The sequence below is a fragment of the Dicentrarchus labrax genome, unplaced genomic scaffold (genome assembly GCF_905237075.1).
Source record: "Dicentrarchus labrax unplaced genomic scaffold, dlabrax2021, whole genome shotgun sequence".
Classification (NCBI taxonomy): domain Eukaryota; kingdom Metazoa; phylum Chordata; class Actinopteri; family Moronidae; genus Dicentrarchus; species Dicentrarchus labrax.
The window spans coordinates 1618-26442 of NW_026136898.1; the positions used below are offsets into that span (position 1 = coordinate 1618).

At 35.1% G+C, this 24825-nt stretch overlaps 1 protein-coding gene and 1 long non-coding RNA gene across 2 annotated transcripts; both read right to left on the reverse strand.

Annotated features, from left to right (window-relative positions):
* Positions 1 to 3971: 3971 nt before the first annotated feature.
* LOC127360615 (B-cell receptor CD22-like) lies at positions 3972 to 23368 on the reverse strand (the record flags this gene model as incomplete). Its single annotated transcript, XM_051395051.1, has 9 exons — positions 23269 to 23368; positions 22811 to 22996; positions 20140 to 20403; positions 13487 to 13750; positions 11735 to 12043; positions 11198 to 11276; positions 10661 to 10739; positions 10341 to 10573; positions 3972 to 4125 (listed from the first exon to the last, which is right to left on the reverse strand). Coding segments are annotated over exons 1-9 (1668 nt in total), but the record flags the coding sequence as incomplete, so codon positions are not given.
* Positions 23369 to 23566: 198 nt separating this feature from the next.
* LOC127360617 (uncharacterized) lies at positions 23567 to 24825 on the reverse strand. Its single transcript, XR_007883839.1, has 3 exons — positions 24698 to 24825; positions 23949 to 24021; positions 23567 to 23624 (listed from the first exon to the last, which is right to left on the reverse strand). It is a non-coding gene; the product is annotated as an uncharacterized LOC127360617 (long non-coding RNA).

A 24825-nucleotide genomic window follows, 5' to 3' on the forward strand; every position in this document is an offset into this window, starting at 1 on the left:
AGGTGTTAAAGAGCTGTCTATACACTGAATCACTGGTTTAACTTGTTTAGGTAACTGAAGCATGGAGTACGAAGTTGGAAAACTGTGAAAGAGTCTAATTACTATGAATGGGACTCAAAACTATATCTCATCAGGTTTAATATTTTTCCAACTGAACTCCTACCACCAAAATTAGATAATATCTAGACGAGAGCCTTTTGCTTACCACTATGTGGTGATTTGTGTGTTTAGAGTAAAAATGATTCATTATCATTTTTTGTTTTGTTTTTCACAAAACTCTAAACCTGACCTGCTTATTTATTGCATCAATTAAGACATTTTGTTAACATCTTACTGAAGACATTGTGCATCAATAATTACATTAAATGATATTCTTTATGGGTTAACGCTATGAGCTACCAGGAGCTTTGGGAAAATGTAAACACAGTAAAGATAATGAATACCATGACTCAAATAGAATCTCAGATAAACCGATTTCTAGCCTCGCCTTAAATCACTGCGCTACTTACACAGAACGTCCATTTCACTGGATGTTGGATCGTCTAGCTCCAAGATCATTTCAGCCTTGCAGAAAAAGGGACCACTGACTTCAGAAGCTTTAATGTTTAAAAACACGTCCGTCCCAAAGAAGTCTCCTTGGCTCCATCAGCCCTGTACCAGGTGTAGTTCCTTACTGCTGGGTTGGCAACATTACTGCATGCCGAGTCATGCTATCCTCTGATACTGGACCTGAGGGCCTGACTGACACCTGTGGTGTGTTCGGTGACCTGAAAGAAATGATAACATTTAATGAAAGATCATTTGTATTTTTTATGGGCTGTAAGTTTGATCTCAATGATTTTTTGTTATGAAATAATAAAGTGAGAAATGGCCACGATTTTCTTACAAAGTGGTAGTGCCGACTCTTTTTGTAACTGATGACCCTGAGTACATCCTGAATAATACAACATGGTCACTAGTATTTCCCATCTTAACTACTCAACAACAAGTTAAAGAGGAGAGACACCATTAAAATGACTCGCTTGGCTTGTATTAACGTGTGAGTTATTGTAAACCTGAAAAGATTTACTAGAAAGGGTGGAATGCAAAAGTCTATTTTTTGATAACAACACAGTGGTGCTAGAGTTGGACATTTTGAAACCCTAAGACATCCTTTAATATCTATTAGCTAATAAACATGAAAACATATTATGATGTAAACTAGTGTACTGCACACAGCTCGACCTATCAGAGTATATAGATATTTCGAAGTTTGAAATTTGATACTTACACTGAACGTCTATTTGACTGATGTTGATCGTCCAGCTCCAAGATCATTTTCAGCCTTGGCAGAAAAAAGGACCACTGACTTCAGAAGCTTTAATGTTTTAAACAGGTCCGGTCCCAATAAAAGTCTCCTGGCCTCCATCAGCTCTGTACCAGGTGTGTTCCTTACTGCTGGGTTGGCAGTACTACTGCATGTCAGAGTCACAGTGCTGTCTTCTGGTACTGGACCAGAGGGACTGACTGACACTGTGTGTGTTTGGGTGAATCTGAAAATAAATGACAAAATTTATGGAACTATTATTTATAATATTTATAGGTGTAATTTGATCTGATATGTTTCATGAAATAATTGGGGCAGATTGTGTCACAATTTTTCTTTGAAGCTTTGGTGCCAACACCCTTTTTAGTGACTGATGACCCTGAGTGCAAACACCTGAATAATACAACAAGGTCACTAGTATTTCCTTTCTTCACTAGTACTTAACTAGTTAAAGAGGAGAGACACCATTAAATGACTGACTAGCTTGTATTAACATGTGTGATATTGAGACTGAAAAGGATTAACTAGTAAGGTGGAATGCAGATGTTACCCACATTGAATGTGATAAATAGAAGTAATTGATTAAAATGCATAAATAAGTTAATTCATACAAATACATTCATGTAAGAATCAATTAATAATTGTTTAACTTTAATTGAATGGAAACAGTTAAAAGTATGGCTGTAAGAAATTCTCATGAACTTCCCTTTTAAGAGACTTGCTGCTGTTTGTTGCCATAGCAACAAGGAGAGTGGAGCAGAGAGGGAGAGAAATTAAAGAGAGAAAATATTTTAATGAAAATTTTGATTTAGAAGCTGAAAAGTAACACCTGCCTGGTCGGGGATTCATGAGGATTTTATATTAGTAAACCACAACGGTTTTTGCTGAGTTTCACTATTTTCGTTGAAGCTTTGTTGCAGTATAATAAATGCTAGCGAAGAGCTAACAGTTGTAACTGGAAAAAGCTATAAACATACTGTTAATCAGTTAATTAATTAGTTTGGTTTGTTAAGGAAATGAGGTAGGAATGTATATTGTGTTAGTGGAAAAATGTGGAAATGTATTTTATGTAAAGCAAAGGTGTGTGGTTAATTGCATGAGGGCAGGAGAAAAGTACAGCAGTGTGAACAACGTGGCAGTAATGTTGCAATTTACAGTGATTATAAAACTTTATCCTGGTTTATGTAGTTAGAATAATTACTTTCTTTCGTGACCTGTTGGACAGGTCGGTAGGACTGTTGGGGTTATTCTTTTTTCCACTTTTCTCTCTTTAAACTGAGCTGAACTGAAATACAAGAGTGGAACTGAACTTGAACTGAAATTACTACTTTATTCTGTCTTCATAATTGTGAAAGTTATGATTTAAAACATAAGGGTGTAACTTGACTAAGATATTTGAAAATGGTGTAAATATTCTTTGTTTTCTAACTTTAAAAAGAGTTAACACGAGATAGAAAGAAACCAAAAATAGGTGCAACATATTAACATAAAATAAAATATAGACTTATAGACTGGTCTAACATAAAAACTATCTAAACCAAATTATTTAAAATCTAGGTGAGGAAAAAAAAGAGGGAAAGTGAGTTCTACTTTACTTTTTTGTTACCTGCAGGACTATTCACTGGTTCTGATATTTGTTATATGTATTGTCTATGTTAAATTTCAGTAAACTGCTTGGTTTTTGTATTTAAAGTACCTGGTCTCTGGTTTCATTTTTGTATGGTTACCCCACTCTGTTGAACCTAGAACTGGTCCAGTAGCATTAATAGAGTTGTATTAGAGTATACATGTGCTACACAAAAATATTTTTTGATGACAACACAGTGGTGCTAAAGTTGGACATTTTAAAAATCCTAAACATACCGTAAATATCTAACTTAGCCAAATAATGAAAATATATTATTAAATGTAAATCAGTGTACTGCATACAGCTAGACCTATCAGAGTATATAGAACATTTCAAGTTTGATATTAGATACTTACACTGAACGCCTATTTGACTGATGTTGGATCGTCCAGCTCCAAGATCATTTTCAGCCTTGCAGAAAAAAGGACCACTGACTTCAGAAGCTTCAATGTTTAAAACACGTCCGGTCCCAATAAAAGTCTCCTGGCCTCCATCAGCTCTGTACCAGGTGTAGTTCCTTACTGCTGGGTTGGCAGTACTACTGCATGTCAGAGTCACAGTGCTGTCTTCTGGTACTGGACCAGAGGGACTGACTGACACTGTGGTGTGTTTGGGGGAATCTGAAAATAAATATCATTGGTATGTGTTACATTGTCAGTTATAAGTCGTAATATCTGTGTTCCCTGGAGATTGAATTAACTTTGATCATATTCATCCTGGTAAAGCATCATTGTAAAAGAAAGTTGACATCAAACAACAGCCAGCTTTCTTGCTGCACTTCCACACAAAAAATGACAAATAAATGTTTGGTATTATTTAAAGGTGTAATGTAATCTGATATTTGGAAATCAAGTAATTTGTCATGTTTTTGCTCTTTTTTATAAAAAGCATTATATATAAATATTGTCATCAAAATTACTTTTCTGCTAATATTTTGTAGAAGATTTGACTAATTCAATTAAATTTGTTTCATGATGAATTAAAAACAAACAAACAAATGAACTTACATGAAATATCAGCTGTTAAACTTGTGCTAACAGATGACTCAGTGCTGCCATCTTGTTTGTTGTAGACGGCAGTACAGGAGATTTCCTGTCTGTGATGGAGGTGAGAAGCAGTGAAGTTCACAACAGAGGTCTTGACTTTAGTTTTGTCCTGATTCTCCTCCAGTGTCTCCTGACTGTGACCCAGGCTGGGGGTCCATGTCAGAGTTGGAGGATGAGACAGACAGGGAGCTGGAGCAGAGCACTTCAAACTCACTGAGGTTCCCTCCTCCACCTCCAGTGTGGACGGAGTCAGAGTCGGTCTGTGAGGATCATCTGAGGAAAGGTACATTTTGACCAGTCAGTAAAAATGTAATTCTTCTCCGTTTTATATACTATTTGAAAAGTGCAATTAATGGAGTACAAGGTCAAAGCAGTTCTAAATAACTTAAGTGTAAATACATTGACTTTAAAACCTACCTTTTACTGAAATGTCCAACTTTTGTTCAAAAAAATCATATTTGAGGCCATTGTCACATTGCACTCTGAGGTAATATTTATTGCTGTGTTCAGGTTGCATGTTGTTCAGAGTTGTGGTGCAGTCTTTAGCTGTTAAGACTCCTGTCAGTTTTCCTTTTATTGTAGACGAATGAGGATTTCTGCTATTAAACACAACAACATCTTGATAATGTTTCCACATTGCTTTACATGTTCTATCTAAGTCTGATCTATATCCGTCCTTTATATCAAAGGAGCAGGGGATGGTCACACAGGATCCCCTGAGAACTTCTATAGTCTGCGGCATAGTGACCTTAAACTCTCCACAGTGGACACCTGAAACACAAGACACAAACCTGTAAATGAGAACAAGTGAAAACTACTTTACAATAATAAGGAAATTTGACTGTTTGGTTGCCGTGCTAGAATCTTAGCACAAAACCTTTATTCATAAAATAATCCAAAAAGATGACTGTAATGATTTTTTTCTAGATAAAAATAAAATGTTTCACCCATCAAATGTATTTAGTGCACCATGTATTATAGATACTGTTGTTCTGTTGTGTGAATGCTTAACTAACAGTGTGTAGATATAGGTTTTAATAGTTTTAAAGTCATTGATGACTATAAAACTATAAAAATGTGAATGAACTTTAACTCACTCTGCAGCAGACAGCCAATGAGAAGGGAGAGTCAGAGCTGCAGCCATCTTTGTGTGTCAGGAGAGACAGAAACCCTGGAGATTACACATGGAACAATTCACATCATTAGTACATTTCATCCCTTATAAACTTTACAGTAGGGTTCATTTGGAGGCTACTATTGAATGCAATATTTGCAGAGGTTGCATACAAAGAAACGTTTGCAATCCTGTATCTATTTCTTAATTTCATGAAAAAACTATAATTAAACAGTTAAATTAATCAATACTTATTTTAAATACGTTTCTGCAATTTTGCCTTTTATTTATAACTTATTATAAAAGATTTGTAAAAACAAACTATTGTTTGACCCACACTTTGTAACATTCACTTTGTCAGAGTTACAACATGCTGCTTTGGTTAAACAAGACGTAGAAGATGAAATGATGAAAAGGAAAAACAGGAAGTTATACTGTTTTGTGAAAGGAAAAAATGACAAACATATGGTCTCTTTTCTTGATTTCTTTCAATTTATTTACAAAGGTACAGTTTCTTTTTCACAACTATTTTCAACTGTCTCAAACTACAATCAAATTACAGCTTACATTTCAATGGGACATTTTACTACCTGTGTTTTCTTTTTATACCTTTAACATTGTTTATTGATCTAAAGTAAAATGACCTAATGTTTATGTTTTTATTACTTCATAGTGTATTTAACATTTATGAATTCAATATGTGTCATATAGAAGTTATGATGACTTACATTTTCTTCAGGTCTTCCAGGCAGACAGATCAAGACGTATAGAGAAGTGAAGTTCCTTAAAAGTTATGTTGCTTTCTCGAACCGCATGCAAGAATTAACTTTAAAATGAGGAAGTTACAAAAGTGCACATGAGTGTGAAAATGAAATGTATGTACTTTTTTTATCAGTTTTAAACAGTCCCACGTCATATAGGGGAGGCGGACACAGTTGTATGGCACACGGACATTTTATCATCTAACTCCAACTCCAACAGCTTTATGTATTTCATATTGAATGTAGATTCAGTTCAGTGATTGTTGACCTGTAGTAGCAGTAGTAGTAGTAGTAATAATAATAATGTCAATAAAAACAACAACAAAATATATGATAATGTATATCAATTACTTTAGAAACGTATCAGAGCATTGATTGGGAATTGGTCAAAGTCCTTTACCAGGAGTCAGTGGACGGACAGAGAAAGATCTCATTTAGTTCAAACAGACACATAGGAACAGCTTCTTCCCCAGAGCTGAAGCCTCCGTCACCCCCACCCTCTCACAGGAGTTATAGACTGAAAGACTCATTCACCCACCTGTTGTATTGCACATAAAAACTTTATTACAAACAGCACATACACATATACTACACATATCTTGTCTCTGCTGTATACTGTCAAACTGTTGTGAAATATATATTTTATACTGATACTGACAATGTGCACTATCACTGCTTACCTGCTCATCCAAATGCCTCTCTTCATATTTATATGTATTGTAGTACATGTATACTCTAATACAACCCTATTAATGCTACTGGACCAGTTCTAGGTTCAACAGAGTGGGGTAACGATACAAAATGAAACCAGAGACCAGGTACTTTAAATACAAAAACCAGCAGTTTACTGAAATTTAACATAGACAATACACATAACAAATATTAGAACCAGTGAATAGTCCTGCAGGTAACAAAAAAAGTCAAATAGAACTCATCTTCCCCTTACCTAGATTTTAAATAATTTGGTTTAGAAAGTTTTTATATTAGACCGGTCTATAAGTAACTGTCTTATTTTATGTGGACAGGTCGCACCTATTTTTGGTTTCTTTCTATCTCCTTGAGTTTACTCCTTTTTTCTTTCCTTCACAAGTAAGAAAATAAAAGAATATTTACACCATTTTCAAAAATCTTAGTCAAGTCAAACACTTATGCTTTAAATCATAACTTTCACAATTATGAAGACCAGTGTTGGGGGTAACGCTTACAAAGTAACTGTGGAATCGCCGTCTTTTCGAAACTGAGCAAAATACACACAACGCGGAGCGGACGCCCGCCATCAGACAGGAAAACCTTTACAAGCTACCTGGACCAGTGTTATGTCAAGATGGACACTGAGCTAAAGAAAACATTGGCAATGAAGGTATGGTGCATCTCAGGTGATCTCATGGAGTAATCCAAAAGTAATGTAACTAGTAGTGTAACTAATTACTTTAAGCAGCGAGTAACACAGTAAAGTAAGGCATTACTTTTTAAAAAAGTAACTAGTAATGTGTAATGGATTTTGTTTCAGTAACTACCCCAACACTGCAGAATACAATATGAAGTAATACTTAATTTCAGTTCAAGTTCAGTCCAAAGAGAGAAAAGGGGAAAAAGAATAACCCCAACACTACCGCTCTGGCAGCCAGTTTACCAACAGTGTGTACACAGCGGATCCTTTCTGACATGATGGAGCGGAGTTGTCTCTAGAAACTTCATGGGTCCATGGGTTGGCTCGCCATCTTGTATCCCGCGCTTGTGTGTGTGTTTGTCGTCCCTCCACACACTGCAGAAGAAGCAACACTCAAGTCCAACTTCATACAGGAACAAGGAAAAAACTGAAAAAAGTAAATGAATTATTCTAACTACATAAACCAGGATAAAGTTTTATAATTACTGTAAATTGCAACATTACTGCCACGTTGTTCACACTGCTGTACTTTTCTCCTGCCCTCATGCAATTAACCACACACCTTTACATAAAATACATTTCCACATTTTTCCACTAACACAATATACATTCATACCTCATTTCCTTAACAAACCAAACTAATTAATTAACTGATTAACAGTATGTTTATAGCTTTTTCAACTGTTAGCTCTTCGCTAGCATTTATTATACTGCAACAAAGCTTCAACGAAAATAATTGAAACTCACCAAAAACCGTTGTGGTTTACTAATATAAAATCTTCATGAATCCCGGACCAGGCAGGTGTTACTTTTCAGCTTCTAAATCAACTTTTCATTAAAATATTTTCCTCGTTAATTTCTCTCCTCTCTGCTCCACTCTCCTTCTTGCTACGGCAACAAGCAGAGAGTCTCCTAAAGGGGAAGTTCATGAGAATTTCTTACAGCCATACTTTTAACTGTTTCCATTCAATTAAAGCTATTGATTGATTCTTACATGAATTCATTTTAATTAATTAACTTATTTATGCATTTCAATCAATTACTTCCATTTATCACATTTCAATATGGGTTACAGTACTACTGTATTTACATGTATTATCTTTTTTTATCTTGTTTTTATTGGATGCCGCTTGTCACTGAGAGGTACCATACAAAATGTTGTTGTATGTCTACAATGACAAAGTGTGTTAACAGCCAAAAGGTAAATAAAAGCTTTAAATAAACGAAAACTTATATTCACCGTTTATTTGGTTGATGTTGCAACGTCCAGCTCCTAGATCATTATCAGCCCTGCAGATAAAAGGACCCCTGACTTTAGAAGCTTTAATGTTTAAAACACGTCCGGTCCCAGTAAAGTCCTCCTGGCCTCTGTCAGCTCTGTACCAGGTGTATTTGTCCTGTTAAATCATCAGTGTAAACCACGTTATTAATGTAATGTCAAAAGTTGACATCAAACAACAACAACCAGCTTTCTTGCTATGTTTCTGCACCGCCACCCACCTGTTGGCCCGGGGACACTGAATCTTGCGGCGCAGTATATGACCAACACCCGACCTGTTCCTCCTACAAATATTGTTTTTTAGATTTTTTTTGTGTATTATTGATATAATTAACGTTTTATGAATAATCTGACTGGTTCCATTACTGAACTTTACCAGTTCACTATTATAGTAAAAATCCTGAAATTAAAACATTGTGCAAAGGATGAAACTATTATACAGATAATTATAATACACCTGATGACACTGCCTATTAGCAAGTATTGAAGTCAGAATATTGCAAGTAGTTATTAGTAGTTAGCCATTAGTTATTTCCTCTAAAATGTCTTACAAATTAATAAATACCAATATAAACTCAACCTGTGGTGAAATGTTGCATGACTATTAAATTTAAGTAGTATTAACTGATTCAGTTCATGTGACAGACACTATGCCAGTAACCTGAATAATGCAACATGATAATTAGTATTTCCTATGGTCACTAGTACTTAATAAGTTGATATGGAAAACATTGATTAAATAATTGACTAGTCATTATATATAGTATATTATTTTATACAGATACACTGCATTGCAAATAGTGTTAATAAAACACTTAACAATATCAGAAAAGCTACAAATACTTTAAAATACCTTTTATTGATTGCAAAATTATTAAACAATGTACATTTCCAGTTTAAATGTGAGAATTCTGCAGGTTTTAAACTTTTATTTTTATTTTTTTACTTTTTCCTGTTCTAGGACAAATCCCAGAAGTTGGGTAAAATAATTTTCAGATGACACTAATATTTGAAATATTTGCTTACTGTGTCATCTTTTTTATGTGTAATGATACTCAGCAACAGTGATACAAACAGATGAAACTCAATTTTACCCATAAACAAGCTTAGCAGTTTAAGAAAGTAGCGGCTGTACAGCAGTCAGTGAGTCACCTTTGACCTCTTAATTTCTGAACACAGCAGCTGTAACAATGTTAGACCATTATTCCGTAACATTTCATCAAAAAGCAGTTTTATGGATTATTGGATTATTATTGTTTCTACAGCAAGGTATGTTTTAACAAAAATCCAATGTTCAAAAGAATATAATAAACAAAATATTCCAAACTACTAAATAAATGTAAAACAGAGGAGGATCTGTCAATTTACACAAGCCAAACATAATTATATGAGTAAAAATACAGTATATCATGCACGTAAAACAAAATTATTCAGTGACACAAAATCTGCAAGATGTTAAAAACCTCTTAAATTAAAAACAATGAAACATAATTCTGTTCATTTGAAATTCTGTTTCAAAGCAACAACAAAAAGCAAATGAGGAAACGTATGTACAAGAGAACAAGACATTCTGAAAAATAGTTTTAAAAATAGGCAGAGCAATACAGAAGTGTGATCTATTTCTTCTCACTTTTTTTTTAATTGAACCTGGGCATATTCACATTCCACTTCCTTCTTCACATTTCTAGGCTCTACATTGTCATATAGGCTTCCCATCTCCATTGCGTTGCTCACAGATTTTCTGCTCATGCCTCCCACCATGCACCTCTCCTCCTCAAGATAGGAGCTACCAGGTTGATCCATGTCCACAGCATCACCTTCCTTCTTCTTCTTCTTGCTCTTGCTCTTCCAGTTCACATTCGCGTAAAACCACGTCGCTGCCTCCTTCATTCTTCTTCTCTAAGTTTTTATCGGCTCCTTCTGCATTGTTTGGCCCAGAGCTTGCTGAGTCGGCGTTGTTTGGGCCAGAGACAGCTGCAGGAGGGGCGACATCTTCCTGTCTCAGCACACTGGCGTTGATAGAAATGTCGTCTTCTGTTGTGTTGGGTACCTGCAATTAAAGAGAAGACATCAATGGTACACATATTCTGCTAATCCAAATTTAATTACTTAATTCTAAGTATAAAATCCCCCGTACCTCGTTTCCCTCTCCACTTGTTAGAAGTTGACTCATAGCAACGGTGCCCTTAGGAAGATTATGGCGAGTCTTCTGAGCTCTGAAAAATACAGTAGAACATTTAACCTACATGGTTATATTTGATTCATCTTTTTCCCACTGCTCATTTATTAATCAACAGGATGAAACCGTTGATCACAAATGAAAATCTACGCAACATATGACAAACATAGACAAACTGAATCTACAAAGAGGATCAGCTGTCAAAGGTGTCTAACAAATAGGGATATGATGGACATGAATATTACCCACCAGTTTCATGGTTCTCTGTGGAAGTCATAATAAAGATAAAAAATGTATAAGTTTGATATATAAATGAGGTCCCAGGTCTCCGCAGAACATGGTTTACAGATACAGCACAAACTATTACAAGTGTTAAATTGGTTCTGATGGATGAAGACCCAAACAAACACTCACAGAAGTCCAAGTAAAAGTTAGTAATAGCAGTTGTGTGTGGAAGGGAATGTCTGAACATTTTGTCTCAAGCTGTTACCGTACCTGTTGACTAACAGCAGAGCACATACTAGTACTAGCAGTGCAACAACTATGATGATGAAGACTGTCAGTGTCACTTGGTCTGAAACATACAAGGGACAGTGGAAGATTAGGATAAAGAGGTAACTCAGACATGAGACAATTATTCTGATAAAAGTTTGGACATTGAACTGTTTAAAGAATTCAAGGAAACAAGGAACGTCTTTTTATCACTACTAACTGATTTATGCTTCTTTCTTTTATCAAGAAAGAAAGTATATATGCATAACTTTGAGAAAACATTTTAACAACATTTCATTGAACAAAATGATACCTTTGGATTAGTTACAGTGTATCACTACCCATGTTTACAATTAATGTGGCAGTAAAAAATATTTTGGGGCATTTCTGATTCAGTATTTCAAACACAAATAGAGGAAATATTAAGGTATGTTGATGAGTAGTCATTAGTCACATAAATATAATAGTAATAATAAAATATGAATTTGAGAAATCCTGAAAGTTTCTAAAACATCAATAAAACTTTGGCACAACACATACATTGTGCAGATGTTTGAGGCTCAAGGCTGTAGAAATAAAACCTCTGAGTAGCAGATCCCAGAGAGTTGGAGCTGCGGCAGAGCAAAGTGGAAAGATTCCTCCATTGTGGTTGATTCACAGTGATGATTATCCTCAGACCTGTCTCATTTAGAGGCTCATTGCTGATTGCAAACGTGTCTGAGTGATTGAAAGGTAACCCATCCAAATACCACTGTAAAGTGGGAGAAGGGTTTCCCACAGTCTCACAGGAACAGTTGAGCTGGTCTGTAGTTTTGGTGCAATAAGAGGAGAACAGGATCTGTGGAGCAACTGTAATGAATGCAGAGAAGACCGACAAGTTAAGAGTCAAATAAAGTCATTTTTAATCAAGTTCACAAAAATGAAAGACAAGATGTACTGATTTAACAAAATAATTGTTGAGAAGTTGTGAGTTAAGACTGTCATGAAGTCCATTATTCTATATATTTGAACTCATTGAAGGCTTTATTCTGCTATAATAATTTAATTTTCTGGAACAATTTTAACCCAGGGTTAGGTTAATTTTACCAGTGGGGAGAAATATATGTATTTAGATATGATTTTGACACATAATGTATGGCAAGATTATGTCATTAGTAAAAAAGAAGTAAAACATTTTATAAAACGATGATGTCATCGAGAATTGTTCAATGTCATTAACCAGCAAATACATAGAAGTTAAAGGCCATTCACATTAGACGCCAAAGACTATACTTGAACAGTGATAGGGATGCTATAATATTTCCAATACACTCCTAAGGTTATATTGAATATTAGAAACATGTGTAATGTATAAACTATCCTAAAAATGTGTCACATTTATTAAAGAAGAGATTGCTTAATAAAATGTTTAAATAAATGTAATAAATAAACAGATTAAGTCAAGAGCTTTTGAAAAACTAAATACAATAGTAAATAGATTAATGACTAAACAGAATACATTGAATTATACCTTGATTGAGGTAATATAAAAGTTTTAATCATGTGATACTCACACTGAACGCCTATTTGACTGATGATGGATCGTCCAGCTCCAAGATCATTTTCAGCCTTACAGAAAAAAGGACCACTGACTTCAGAAGCTTTAATGTTTAAAACACGTCCGGTCCCAATAAAGGTCTCCTGGCCTCCATCAGCTCTGTACCAGGTGTAGTTCCTTACTGCTGGGTTGGCAGTACTACTGCATGTCAGAGTCACAGTGCTGTCTTCTGGTACTGGACCAGAGGGACTGACTGACACTGTGGTGTGTTTGGGTGAATCTGAAACATAAATATTATTATGTGTTACATTGTAATTTCTAATATATGTGTTCCATCGAGAGAAAGTTGACCGCAAAGAACAGCCAGCTTCCTTGCTGCACTAACACACATTTGTTGGACTACCCAACTGAATCTTGAGGGCTACATGCAATATGTGACCTACGACCAACATGTGCCTCCTCAAACTACTGTGCTTAATGGGTTGACAAGGAAAGCGACTATTAAATGATTGACTAGCCAATAATGACATGAGTATGATATTGTTGGCTGAAAAGGATTAACTAGTACGGTGGAATGTAAAAATCTCTTTTGATAACTACATGGGGGGTGTTAAAGTTCGGCATTCAAATTATCACCTAAATATCTAAATTAACAAATGAATCACAAAATATTATTATATGTAAATCAGTGTACTGCATACAGCTAGACCTATCAGAGTATATAGAGCATTTTGACTTTGAAATTTGATACTTACACTGAACATCTATTTGACTGATGTTGGATCGTCCAGCTCCAAGATCATTTTCAACCTTGCAGAAAAAAGGACCACTGACTTCAGAAGCTTTAATGTTTAAAACACGTCCGGTCCCAATAAAAGTCTCCTGGCCTCCATCAGCTCTGTACCAGGTGTAGGTCCTTACTGCTGGGTTGGCAGTACTACTGCATGTCAGAGTCACAGTGCTGTCTTCTGGTACTGGACCAGAGGGACTGACTGACACTGTGGTGTGTTTGGGTAAATCTGAAATATAAATATCATTGGTATGTGTTACACTGTCAGTTATAAGTCGTAATATCTGTGTTCCCTGGAGATTGAATTAACTTTGATCACTTTGATCCTGGTAAAGCATCATTGTAAAAGAAAGTTGACAGCAAACAACAGCCAGCTTTCTTGCTGCACTTCCACACAACAAAATGACAAATAAATGATTTGTATTATTTAAAAGTGTAATGTAATCTGATATTTGGAAATCAAGTAATTTGTCATGTGTGCTGACCCATTTTTTATAAAATGCATTATATATAAAAATTGTCATCAAAATTACTTTTCTGCTAATCTTTTGTAGAAGATTTGACTTAAAATTGTTTCATGATGAATTAAAAAATTAACTAATGAACTTACATGAAATATCAGCTGTTAAACTTGTCCTAACAGATGACTCAGTGCTGCCATCTTGTTTGTTGTAGACGGCAGTACAGGAGATTTCCTGTCTGTGATGGAGGTGAGAAGCAGTGAAGGTCACAACAGAGGTCTTGACTTTAGTTTTGTCCTGATTCTCCTCCAGTGTCTCCTGACTGTGACCCAGGCTGGGGGTCCATGTCAGAGTTGGAGGATGAGACAGACAGGGAGCTGGAGCAGAGCACTTCAAACTCACTGAGGTTCCCTCCTTCACCTCCAGTGTGGACGGAGTCAGAGTCAGTCTGGGAGGATCATCTGGTGGGAAGGTACATTTTGACCAGTCAGTAAAAATGTAATTCTTCTCCATTTTATATACTATTTGAAAAGTGCAATTAATGGAGAACAAGGTCAAAGCAGTTCTACAAAAATAAACAACTGAAGTGTAACTAAATGGACTTTAAAACCTTACTTTTTACTGAAATGTCCAACTTTTGTTGATTAAAATCATATTTCAGGCGATTGTCACATTCCAGTCTGAGGTGATATTTGTTGCTGTGTTCAGGTTGCATGTTGTTCAGGGTTGTGGTGCAGTCCCTTTTTGTTAAGTGTCCTGTCAAATTTCCTGTTATTATAGACGGTTGTGGATTGCTGCTGTCAAACACAACAGTCCTTTGTTCATTTTTCCACATTGCTTTACATGTTCTATCTAAGTTTGATCCAAATCCGTCCTTTATATCAAAGGAGCAGGGGATGGTCACACAGGATCCCCTCAGAACCTCTATAGTCTGCGGCATAGTGACCTTAAACTCTCCACAGTGGACACCTGAAACACAAGACACAAACCTGTGAATGAGAACAAGTGAATACTACTTTACAATAAGAAGGAAATTTGACTGTTTGGTTGCCGTGCTAGAATCTTAGCGCTATACCTTTATTCATAAAATAATCTAAAATGAAGACTGTAAAGATTTTTTTCGAGATAAATAAAATTGTTCACTCATCAAATGTATTTAGTGAACCATGTATCAAAGATACTGCTGTTCTGTGGTGTGAATGCTTAACTAACAGTGTGTAGATATAGGTTTTAATAGTTTTATAGTCATTGATCCAAATATGAATGAACTTTAACTCACTCTGCAGCAGACAGCCAATGAGAAGGGAGAGTCAGAGCTGCAGCCATCTTTGTGTGTCAGGAGAGGCAGAAACTCTGGAGATTACACATGGAACAATTCACATCTTTAGTACATTTCATCCCTCATGAACTTTTACAGTAGGGTTCACCTGGAGGCCAGTATTTAATTTAATATTTGCAGAGGTTGCAGACAAAGAAACGTTTTGCAATCCGGATCTGTTTCTTCATTTCATGAGGTCACGGTGACACAGCACACCTATTTATCATTCGTAGAGGAATAAGGGGACGTATTACTGCATTCCTTTAAAAACTATAATTGAACAGTTAAATTAATCAATACTTCAATCAAGGCCTAATCAATACCCACCCTTTGTAACATTCAGTTCAGTGCTACAACATGCTGCTTTGGTTAAAAAAGACGTAGAAAATTAATAGATAATAAAAATGAAAAACAGGAAGCTATGCTGTTTTGTGAAAGGAAAAAAATGACAAACATACTATGTCTTTTTTTCAGTTTATTTACAAAGTTACAATTTATTTGAGAGAATTAGTTTCAACATTCTTAAACCACAATCGGACGATTTTGCCACCTTTCACATATTTAGTGTCTTTTCTTTTTCTACCTTTGAAATTTTGCACTGTAATTGTTGAGAGCAAAGTAACCTCATGTTTATATTTTTTGAATTTTATAGTACATTTAAAAAATGTTGCTTATGTAATATGTGTCATGTAGAAGTTATGATGACTTACATTGTCTTCAGGTCTTCCAGGTAGACAGATCAAAGATGTATAGAGAAGTGAAGTTCCTTCAAAGTTGTGCTGCTGTTTCCAACAGAATGCAAGAATTAACTTTAAAATGAGGAAGTCACAAAAGTGCAGATTCATGTAACAATGAAGTGTACTTTTTCTTACTTACTATGGGAAACATATATAGCTTACAAATTATTATAAATAAGTTTATGGATAAATATTTAATTGTAATTGTTTCAAGAAATGTTTTTTAACAGTCACACGTCAGATAAGGGAGAGGCAGACACAGTCATATGCACACAGACATTTTATCATCTAATTGAGTCGAGTTCAGTTCAGTATGTATGAACCTTTTTTATTGAATGTCATATTGAATGTTCATTCAGTTCAGTGATAGCTGATGCAGTCGTTTGCCGTGTTGTTAACGTACATGGTCTCTATATGTATGTATTGTATGTAAAAGACAAATTTACAACCAAAAAAATAAACAGAGTGCAAAATAAAACCACCACACACTCAAATGAGCACAAAGTTAAGTGAATAACTCTGTGATCCAGTTTCACCAATAATTAAGCAGTATAACCCCTTCAAAGCTACTATCTCTACAGTGCTATTTACATTACATTGTGCTCATGTTATTGTACTCACCTATTGTAGCAAATAGGGGTTCCGACACACTGATAATTCTAGTTGATATTCAAAATAGTATTACAACAAGTCTACTATCGACAGGTAGACAACATTTGTCTGAGCCTTCTGAAACAGTTTAAAATTACAAATTACAATAAACAAATGTATGGTTGAAGTTATGTAACAATAATTGTGGTCATGCTTTAAAAGACAATTACTGTTTGGACCAGGGAACAAACAGGAAATGAACAATGGTCTAATATTTTGTTCAGAAATATTTCAGTGTCATTGTCAAACAATCAACAAAGCACTCAGCGGATGTTGACAACGTCTGTTTCTGAGACTCATCTCTTCGATCCAGTGTCCTGTAAATCCTGTCCTCTTATTCATGAGAAAGACATGTACGTGTCACAACCTCAGACACAATTCTGGTGGACTCAAACGCACGATTCAGGGACTGACGAAGATGGACAAAAGGGGTATTTTTTGTTTTTTTTTTGTTGAAAAAAAAGAAAAAAAAGGACACAACAACAAAAAAAAAAACAAAAAAACAACAAAAAAAAAAACAAAACAAAAAAAAGAACACAAGACAAAACATTACACAATCTAAACAAAACAAAAAAAAAAAAAAAAAAAAAAAAAGAGGACAAGGACTATTTATACCAGGTGTAAGTGAAAACAGGTGAAAACAATCAGGGGGGGCAGGGGCGGGGGGAAAAAAAAAGGGAAAAAAAAGGGGGGGAGGGGGGGGAAAGAGGAAAAGGTGGTACAAAAAAAAGGGAGGGGTAGTCATGGAACACTAAACATGAACATGACAAAATGAACACACTTGACGAGACACAACAGTATGTATACCATACATATGTACACCAACAAACATGAAAACCTCAGTACCTAAAAATGACCATATAGCATAATCAATAACCTTTCTGTTGAAGTTTAAAACATTTCTACAAAAGCGAGCATTAGAAGATTTATATAGAAAAGTATTTATTTACATTACATTGTATAGTTGTTCAATGTTAGATAATTGATACATAAACACTGATATCACTAAGTGGAAGTTTAAGGCACTGCAAGAGAGAGCAAGGTGATGAAGGATGAGCTTTTGCCTCAGTATAAGATATACAATAAATCATTAAGCAATGTTATGTGATAATCATCAAGCTCATCATCAGTGGAAGTAGAGGGAGTCATTTTGGAGTTTGGGCAATGACATCATACTCTGGAGATGTGTCTCTACGATCCAAAGACATGTAAGTCCTCTCCTCTTCTTTTGGCTTCACACTCTTTCTTCTTTTACTTTGAGGAGAAAGAAAAATAAAAGTACATATTCAATATTTTCTAAAAGCAACATTGCTATTCATCAGCAGAGCTTTTACAAAAAAATATAATCCACTGTAATAACATACATACCAAAGGAACACCACGTAGATTGTGTACAAGACATTCACACTGAGAGAGACACCAGCAACAGCCAATAGAAGAATTCCACAGTACGGTCCACAATGTTGCTCAAGACCTGTCACAAGAAACAACAATAACACTTCACATATCATATCCCTGGCTCAATCATCCTGGTTGGGGACTGGTTACAGTGCATCACTACTCGTGACACACAGAAATAATTTTTGGGGGTGTTTTTTATTATTATAAAAGAAAAGCCTAGTCACTAAATTAATATATGAAATGAAATTTTAAGAAATCCTGATCATTTCCAACTAATCAATAGAACTATGACAAACCCTGACTTTCTGTAGATGTTTGAAGAACATAAAAACGTTGACTGGCAGATCCCAGAGAGTTGGAGCTGCGGCAGAGCAAAGAGGAAAGATCCCTCTCCTGTGGTTGATTCACAGTGATGAATATCTTCAGCCTTGTCTCATTTAGAGGCTCGTTGCTGATTGCAAACTTGTCAGAGTGATTGACAGGTAACCCATCCAAATACCACTGTAAAGTGGGAGAAGGTTTTCCGACAGTCTCACAGGAACAGTTGAGCTGGTCTGCAGTTTTGATGCAATCAGAGGAGAACAGGATCTGTGGAGCAACTGTAATGAATATAGAGAAAACCGACAAGTTAAGAATGAAGTTTGTGACAGTCCATGTGGCTTCCTTTACTGGGAGGGGCCAAAGGTATAAAATAAAATCCAGGCCTTTTTAGTTTAGTCACACATACATCCTAACTCTTATTTTCTTATAAATTATTTTGGCTTTGGACATTTGTGTGTGTTGACTCCCTCTGCTGTCACATGTCTGAGTCAAGCTTGTAATAGTCATGTTTAATCAAGTTTGCAAAAATAAATGACAAGATGTACTGATATCACAATAACTGTAAGTTGCAAGTGAAGACAAACTTAATGCAAAGTTATTTTCTACGTTGAGGGTCTTGTCTGTGCTCATTTTCCTTGTTACCACAGGAATAAAGGAATTGTTTGTAGCCATATTAACCCAGGGTTAGGTTTGTTTTACAAATGGGTTAACTAATGACATATTTAGTTATCTGTTAGTGTATTTGCCTGATTTTGTCAAATAATTGACTGTGGTAAGTAAAGGGAGCAAAATCAAGTAAATAAATAATAAAAAAATATATAATGATTTATACCAGTTAGAAACATCAGAGCATTGACTGGGAATTGGTTATTACCTGGAGTCAGTGGATGGAACAAGAAAGAACAAAGAGGTTATTTACATCGGACACAAAAGACCATATTTGAACAGTGACGGTCACGGTTATAATCTTGCCTCATACTATTACTAGACTAAATATTAGAGACACCTCTTAGATGTAACGTACAACCTCTCATATAACTAGAGAATTGCAGGTGTGAATGCAGACTGCTGAACGGCCTACGACAGGCTGAATTACTGGTTTTGAAATTCTTTCAATGATGTGTAATAATGAAGAGCCGTTGAACAGTTTACGCAACACTTTTGGATTGCTGGATCTAAAAGTTAAATAATATTAATAACCTGTAAAAGGTGGAAGATTTGAAGGTGTTAAAGACCTGTCGATACACTGAATCACTGGCTTCAATTTGTTGTAAGTAACTGAAGGAGTATTGTAGCTGGAAAACTGTGAAAGAGTCTAATTACTATGAATGGGACTAAAAACTATATATAGGTTTAATATTGTTTCCAACTGAACTCCTATCACCAAATGAGGATACTATCATTGAGACGAGAGCCTGCTGACCACATGTGGTGAGATTTGTGTGTTTAGAGTAAAACATTTTCATTATCATTTTTTGTTTTGTTTTTCACAAAACTCTAAATCTGACCTGCTTATTTATTGCATCAATTAAGACATTTTGTTAACATCTTACTGAAGACATTGTATCAATAATTATATTAAATGATATTCTTATGGGGCACGCTGGTGAGCTACCAGGGAGCTTTGGGGGAAAAAAATACAAAATAAAATAAAGATAATGAATGAATGACTTAATAGAATCTTTAGATAAACTGAATTGTGCCTGGGTTTTACTCATGCAATACTTACACAGAACATCTATTTGACTGATGTTGGATCGTCCAGCTCCAAGATCATTTTCAGCCTTGCAGAAAAAAGGACCACTGACTTCAGAAGCTTTAATGTTTAAAACACGTCCGGTCCCAATAAAAGTCTCCTGGCCTCCATCAGCTCTGTACCAGGTGTAGTTCCTTACTGCTGGGTTGGCAGTACTACTGCATGTCAGAGTCACAGTGCTGTCTTCTGGTACTGGACCAGAGGGACTGACTGACACTGTGGTGTGTTTGGGTGAATCTGAAAAAGAAATGATTACACTTATGGAAACATTATTTGTATTTTTATAGGTATAATTTGATCTTATATTTGTCATGAAATAATTAAGGTAGATTGTGTCACGATTTTTCTTCTAAAGTTATAGTGCCGACACCTTTTTGTAACTGATGACCCTGGAGTGCAAATACCTGGATAATACAACATGGTATCTCGTATTTCCTATCTTCACTAGTACTTAACAAGTTAAAGAGGAGAGACACCATTAAATGACTGACTAGCTTGTATTAACATGTGTGTGATATTGGAGACTGAAAAGGATTAACTAGTAAGATGGAATGCAGATGTTACCCACATTGAAATGTGACAAATAGAAGTAATTGATTAAAATGCATGAATAAGTTTATTGATTAAAATGCATTAATCTAAGATTCAATTAATAATTGTTTAACTTTAATTGAATGGAAACAGTTAAAAGTATGGCTGTAAGAAATTCTCCTGAACTTCCCTTTTAAGAGACTCGCTGCTGTTTGTTGCCATAGCAACAAGGAGAGTGGAGCAGAGAGGAGAGAAATTAAAGAGAGAAAATATTTTAATGAAAAGTTGATTTAGAAGCTGAAAAGTAACACCTGCCTGGTCGGGGATTCATGAGGATTTTATATTAGTAAACCACAACGGTTTTTGGTGAGTTTCAATTATTTTCGTTGAAGCTTTGTTGCAGTATAATAAATGCTAGCGAAGAGCTAACAGTTGTAACTGGAAAAAAGCTATAAACATACTGTTAATCAGTTAATTAATTAGTTTGGTTTGTTAAGGAAATGAGGTATGAATGTATATTGTGTTATTGGAAAAATGTGGAAATGTATTTTATGTAAAGCAAAGGTGTGTGGTTAATTGCATGAGGGCAGGAGAAAAGTACAGCAGTGTGAACAACGTGGCAGTAATGTTGCAATTTACAGTAATTATAAAACTTTATCCTGGTTTATGTAGTTAGAATAATTCATTTATTTCATGACCTGTTGGACAGGTCGGTAGGACTGTTGATGTTATTCTTTTTCCACTTTTCTCTCTTTAAACTGAGCTGAACTGAAATATAAGAGTGGAACTGAACTTGAACTGAAATTAATATTTTATTCTGTCTTCATAATTGTGAAAGTTATGATTTAAAGCAAAACAGTGTAACTTGACTAAGATTTTTGAAAATGGTGTAAATATTCTTTTGTTTTCTAACTTAAAAAAAGAGTTAACACGAGATAGAAAGAAACCAAAAATAGGTGCAACATATTAACATAAAATAAGATATAGACTTATAGACTGGTCTAACATAAAACTCTAAACCAAATTATTTAAAATCTAGGTGAGGAAAAAAAGGGAAAGTGAGTTCTACTTTACTTTTTTGTTACCTGCAGGACTATTCACTGGTTCTGATATTTGTTATATGTATTGTCTATGTTAAATTTCAGTAAACTGCTGGTTTTTGTATTTAAAGTACCTGGTCTCTGGTTTCATTTTGTATGGTTACCCCACTCTGTTGAACCTAGAACTGGTCCAGTAGCAATAATAGAGTTGTATTAGAGTATACATGTGCTACACAAAAATATTTTTTTGATGACAACACAGTGGTGCTAAAGTTGGACATTTTAAAATCCTAAACATACCGTAAATATCTAACTTAGCCAAATAATGAAAATATATTATTAAATGTAAATCAGTGTACTGCATACAGCTAGACCAGAGTATATAGAACATTTCAAGTTTGATATTAGATACATACACTGAACGTCTATTTGACTGATGTTGGATCGTCCAGCTCCAAGATCATTTTCAGCCTTGCAGAAAAAAGGACCACTGACTTCAGAAGCTTCAATGTTTAAAACACGTCCGGTCCCAATAAAAAGTCTCCTGGCCTCCATCAGCTCTGTACCAGGTGTAGGTCCTTACTGCTGGGTTGGCAGTACTACTGCATGTCAGAGTCACAGTGCTGTCTTCTGGTACTGGACCAGAGGGACTGACTGACACTGTGGTGTGTTTGGGGGAATCTGAAAAATAAATATCATTGGTATGTGTTACATTGTCAGTTATAAGTCGTAATATCTGTGTTCCCTGGAGATTGAATTAACTTTGATCATATTCATCCTGGTAAAGCATCATTGTAAAAGAAAGTTGACATCAAACAACAGCCAGCTTTCTTGCTGCACTTCCACACAAAAAAATGACAAATAAATGTTTGGTATTATTTAAAGGTGTAATGTAATCTGATATTTGGAAATCAAGTAATTTGTCATGTTTTTTGCTCTTTTTTATAAAAAAGCATTATATATAAATATTGTCATCAAAATTACTTTTCTGCTAATATTTTGTAGAAGATTTGACTAATTCAATTAAATTTGTTTCATGATGAATTAAAAAACAAACAAACAAATGAACTTACATGAAATATCAGCTGTTAAACTTGTGCTAACAGATGACTCAGTGCTGCCATCTTGTTTGTTGTAGACAGCAGTACAGGAGATTTCCTGTCTGTGATGGAGGTGAGAAGCAGTGAAGTTCACAACAGAGGTCTTGACTTTAGTTTTGTCCTGATTCTCCTCCAGTGTCTCCCTGACTGTGACCCAGGCTGGGGGTCCATGTCAGAGTTGGAGGATGAGACAGACAGGGAGCTGGAGCAGAGCACTTCAAACTCACTGAGGTTCCCTCCTTCACCTCCAGTGTGGACGGAGTCAGAGTTGGTCTGGGAGGATCATCTGGTGGAAAGGTACATTTTGACCAGTCAGTAAAAATGTAATTCTTCTCCGTTTTATATACTATTTGAAAAGTGCAATTAATGGAGTACAAGGTCAAAGCAGTTCTAAATAACTGAAGTGTAAATACATTGACTTTAAAACCTACCTTTTACTGAAATGTCCAACTTTTGTTCAAAAAAATCATATTTGAGGCCATTGTCACATTGCACTCTGAGGTAATATTTATTGCTGTGTTCAGGTTGCATGTTGTTCAGAGTTGTGGTGCAGTCTTTAGCTGTTAAGACTCCTGTCAGTTTTCCTTTTATTGTAGACGAATGAGGATTTCTGCTATTAAACACAACAACATCTTGATAATGTTTCCACATTGCTTTACATGTTCTATCTAAGTCTGATCTATATCCGTCCTTTATATCAAAGGGAGCAGGGGATGGTCACACAGGATCCCCCTGAGAACTTCTATAGTCTGCGGCATAGTGACCTTAAACTCTCCACAGTGGACACCTGAAACACAAGACACAAACCTGTAAATGAGAACAAGTGAAAACTACTTTACAATAATAAGGAAATTTGACTGTTTGGTTGCCGTGCTAGAATCTTAGCACAAAACCTTTATTCATAAAATAATCCAAAAGATGACTGTAATGATTTTTTCTAGATAAAAATAAAATGTTTCACCCATCAAATGTATTTAGTGCACCATGTATTATAGATACTGTTGTTCTGTTGTGTGAATGCTTAACTAACAGTGTGTAGATATAGGTTTTAATAGTTTTAAAGTCATTGATGACTATAAAACTATAAAAATGTGAATGAACTTTAACTCACTCTGCAGCAGACAGCCAATGAGAAGGAGAGTCAGAGCTGCAGCCATCTTTGTGTGTCAGGAGAGACAGAAACTCTGGAGATTACACATGGAACAATTCACATCATTAGTACATTTCATCCCTTATAAACTTTTACAGTAGGGTTCATTTGGAGGCTACTATTGAATGCAATATTTGCAGAGGTTGCATACAAAGAAACGTTTGCAATCCTGTATCTATTTCTTAATTTCATGAAAAAAACTATAATTAAACAGTTAAATTAATCAATACTTATTTTAAATACGTTTCTTGCAATTTTGCCTTTTTATTTATAACTTATTATAAAAGATTTGCAAAAACAAACTATTGTTTGACCCACACTTTGTAACATTCAGTTTGTCAGAGTTACAACATGCTGCTTTGGTTAAACAAGACGTAGAAGATGAAATGATGAAAAGGAAAAACAGGAAGTTATACTGTTTTGTGAAAGGAAAAAATGACAAACATATAGTCTCTTTTCTTGATTTCTTTCCATTTATTTACAATGTTACAATTTTTTTTTCACAACTATTTTCAACTGTCTCAAACTACAATCAAATTACAGCTTACATTTCAATGGGAACTTTTACCACCTGTGTTTTCTGTTTTATACCTTTAACATTGTTTATTGATCTAAAGTAAAATGACCTAATGTTTATGTTTTTATTACTTCATAGTGTATTTAACATTAATGAATTTAATATGTGTCATATAGAAGTTATGATGACTTACATTTTCTTCAGGTCTTCCAGGCAGACAGATCAAGACGTATAGAGAAGTGAAGTTCCTTAAAAGTTATGTTGCTTTCTCGAACCGCATGCAAGAATTAACTTTAAAATGAGGAAGTTACAAAAGTGCAC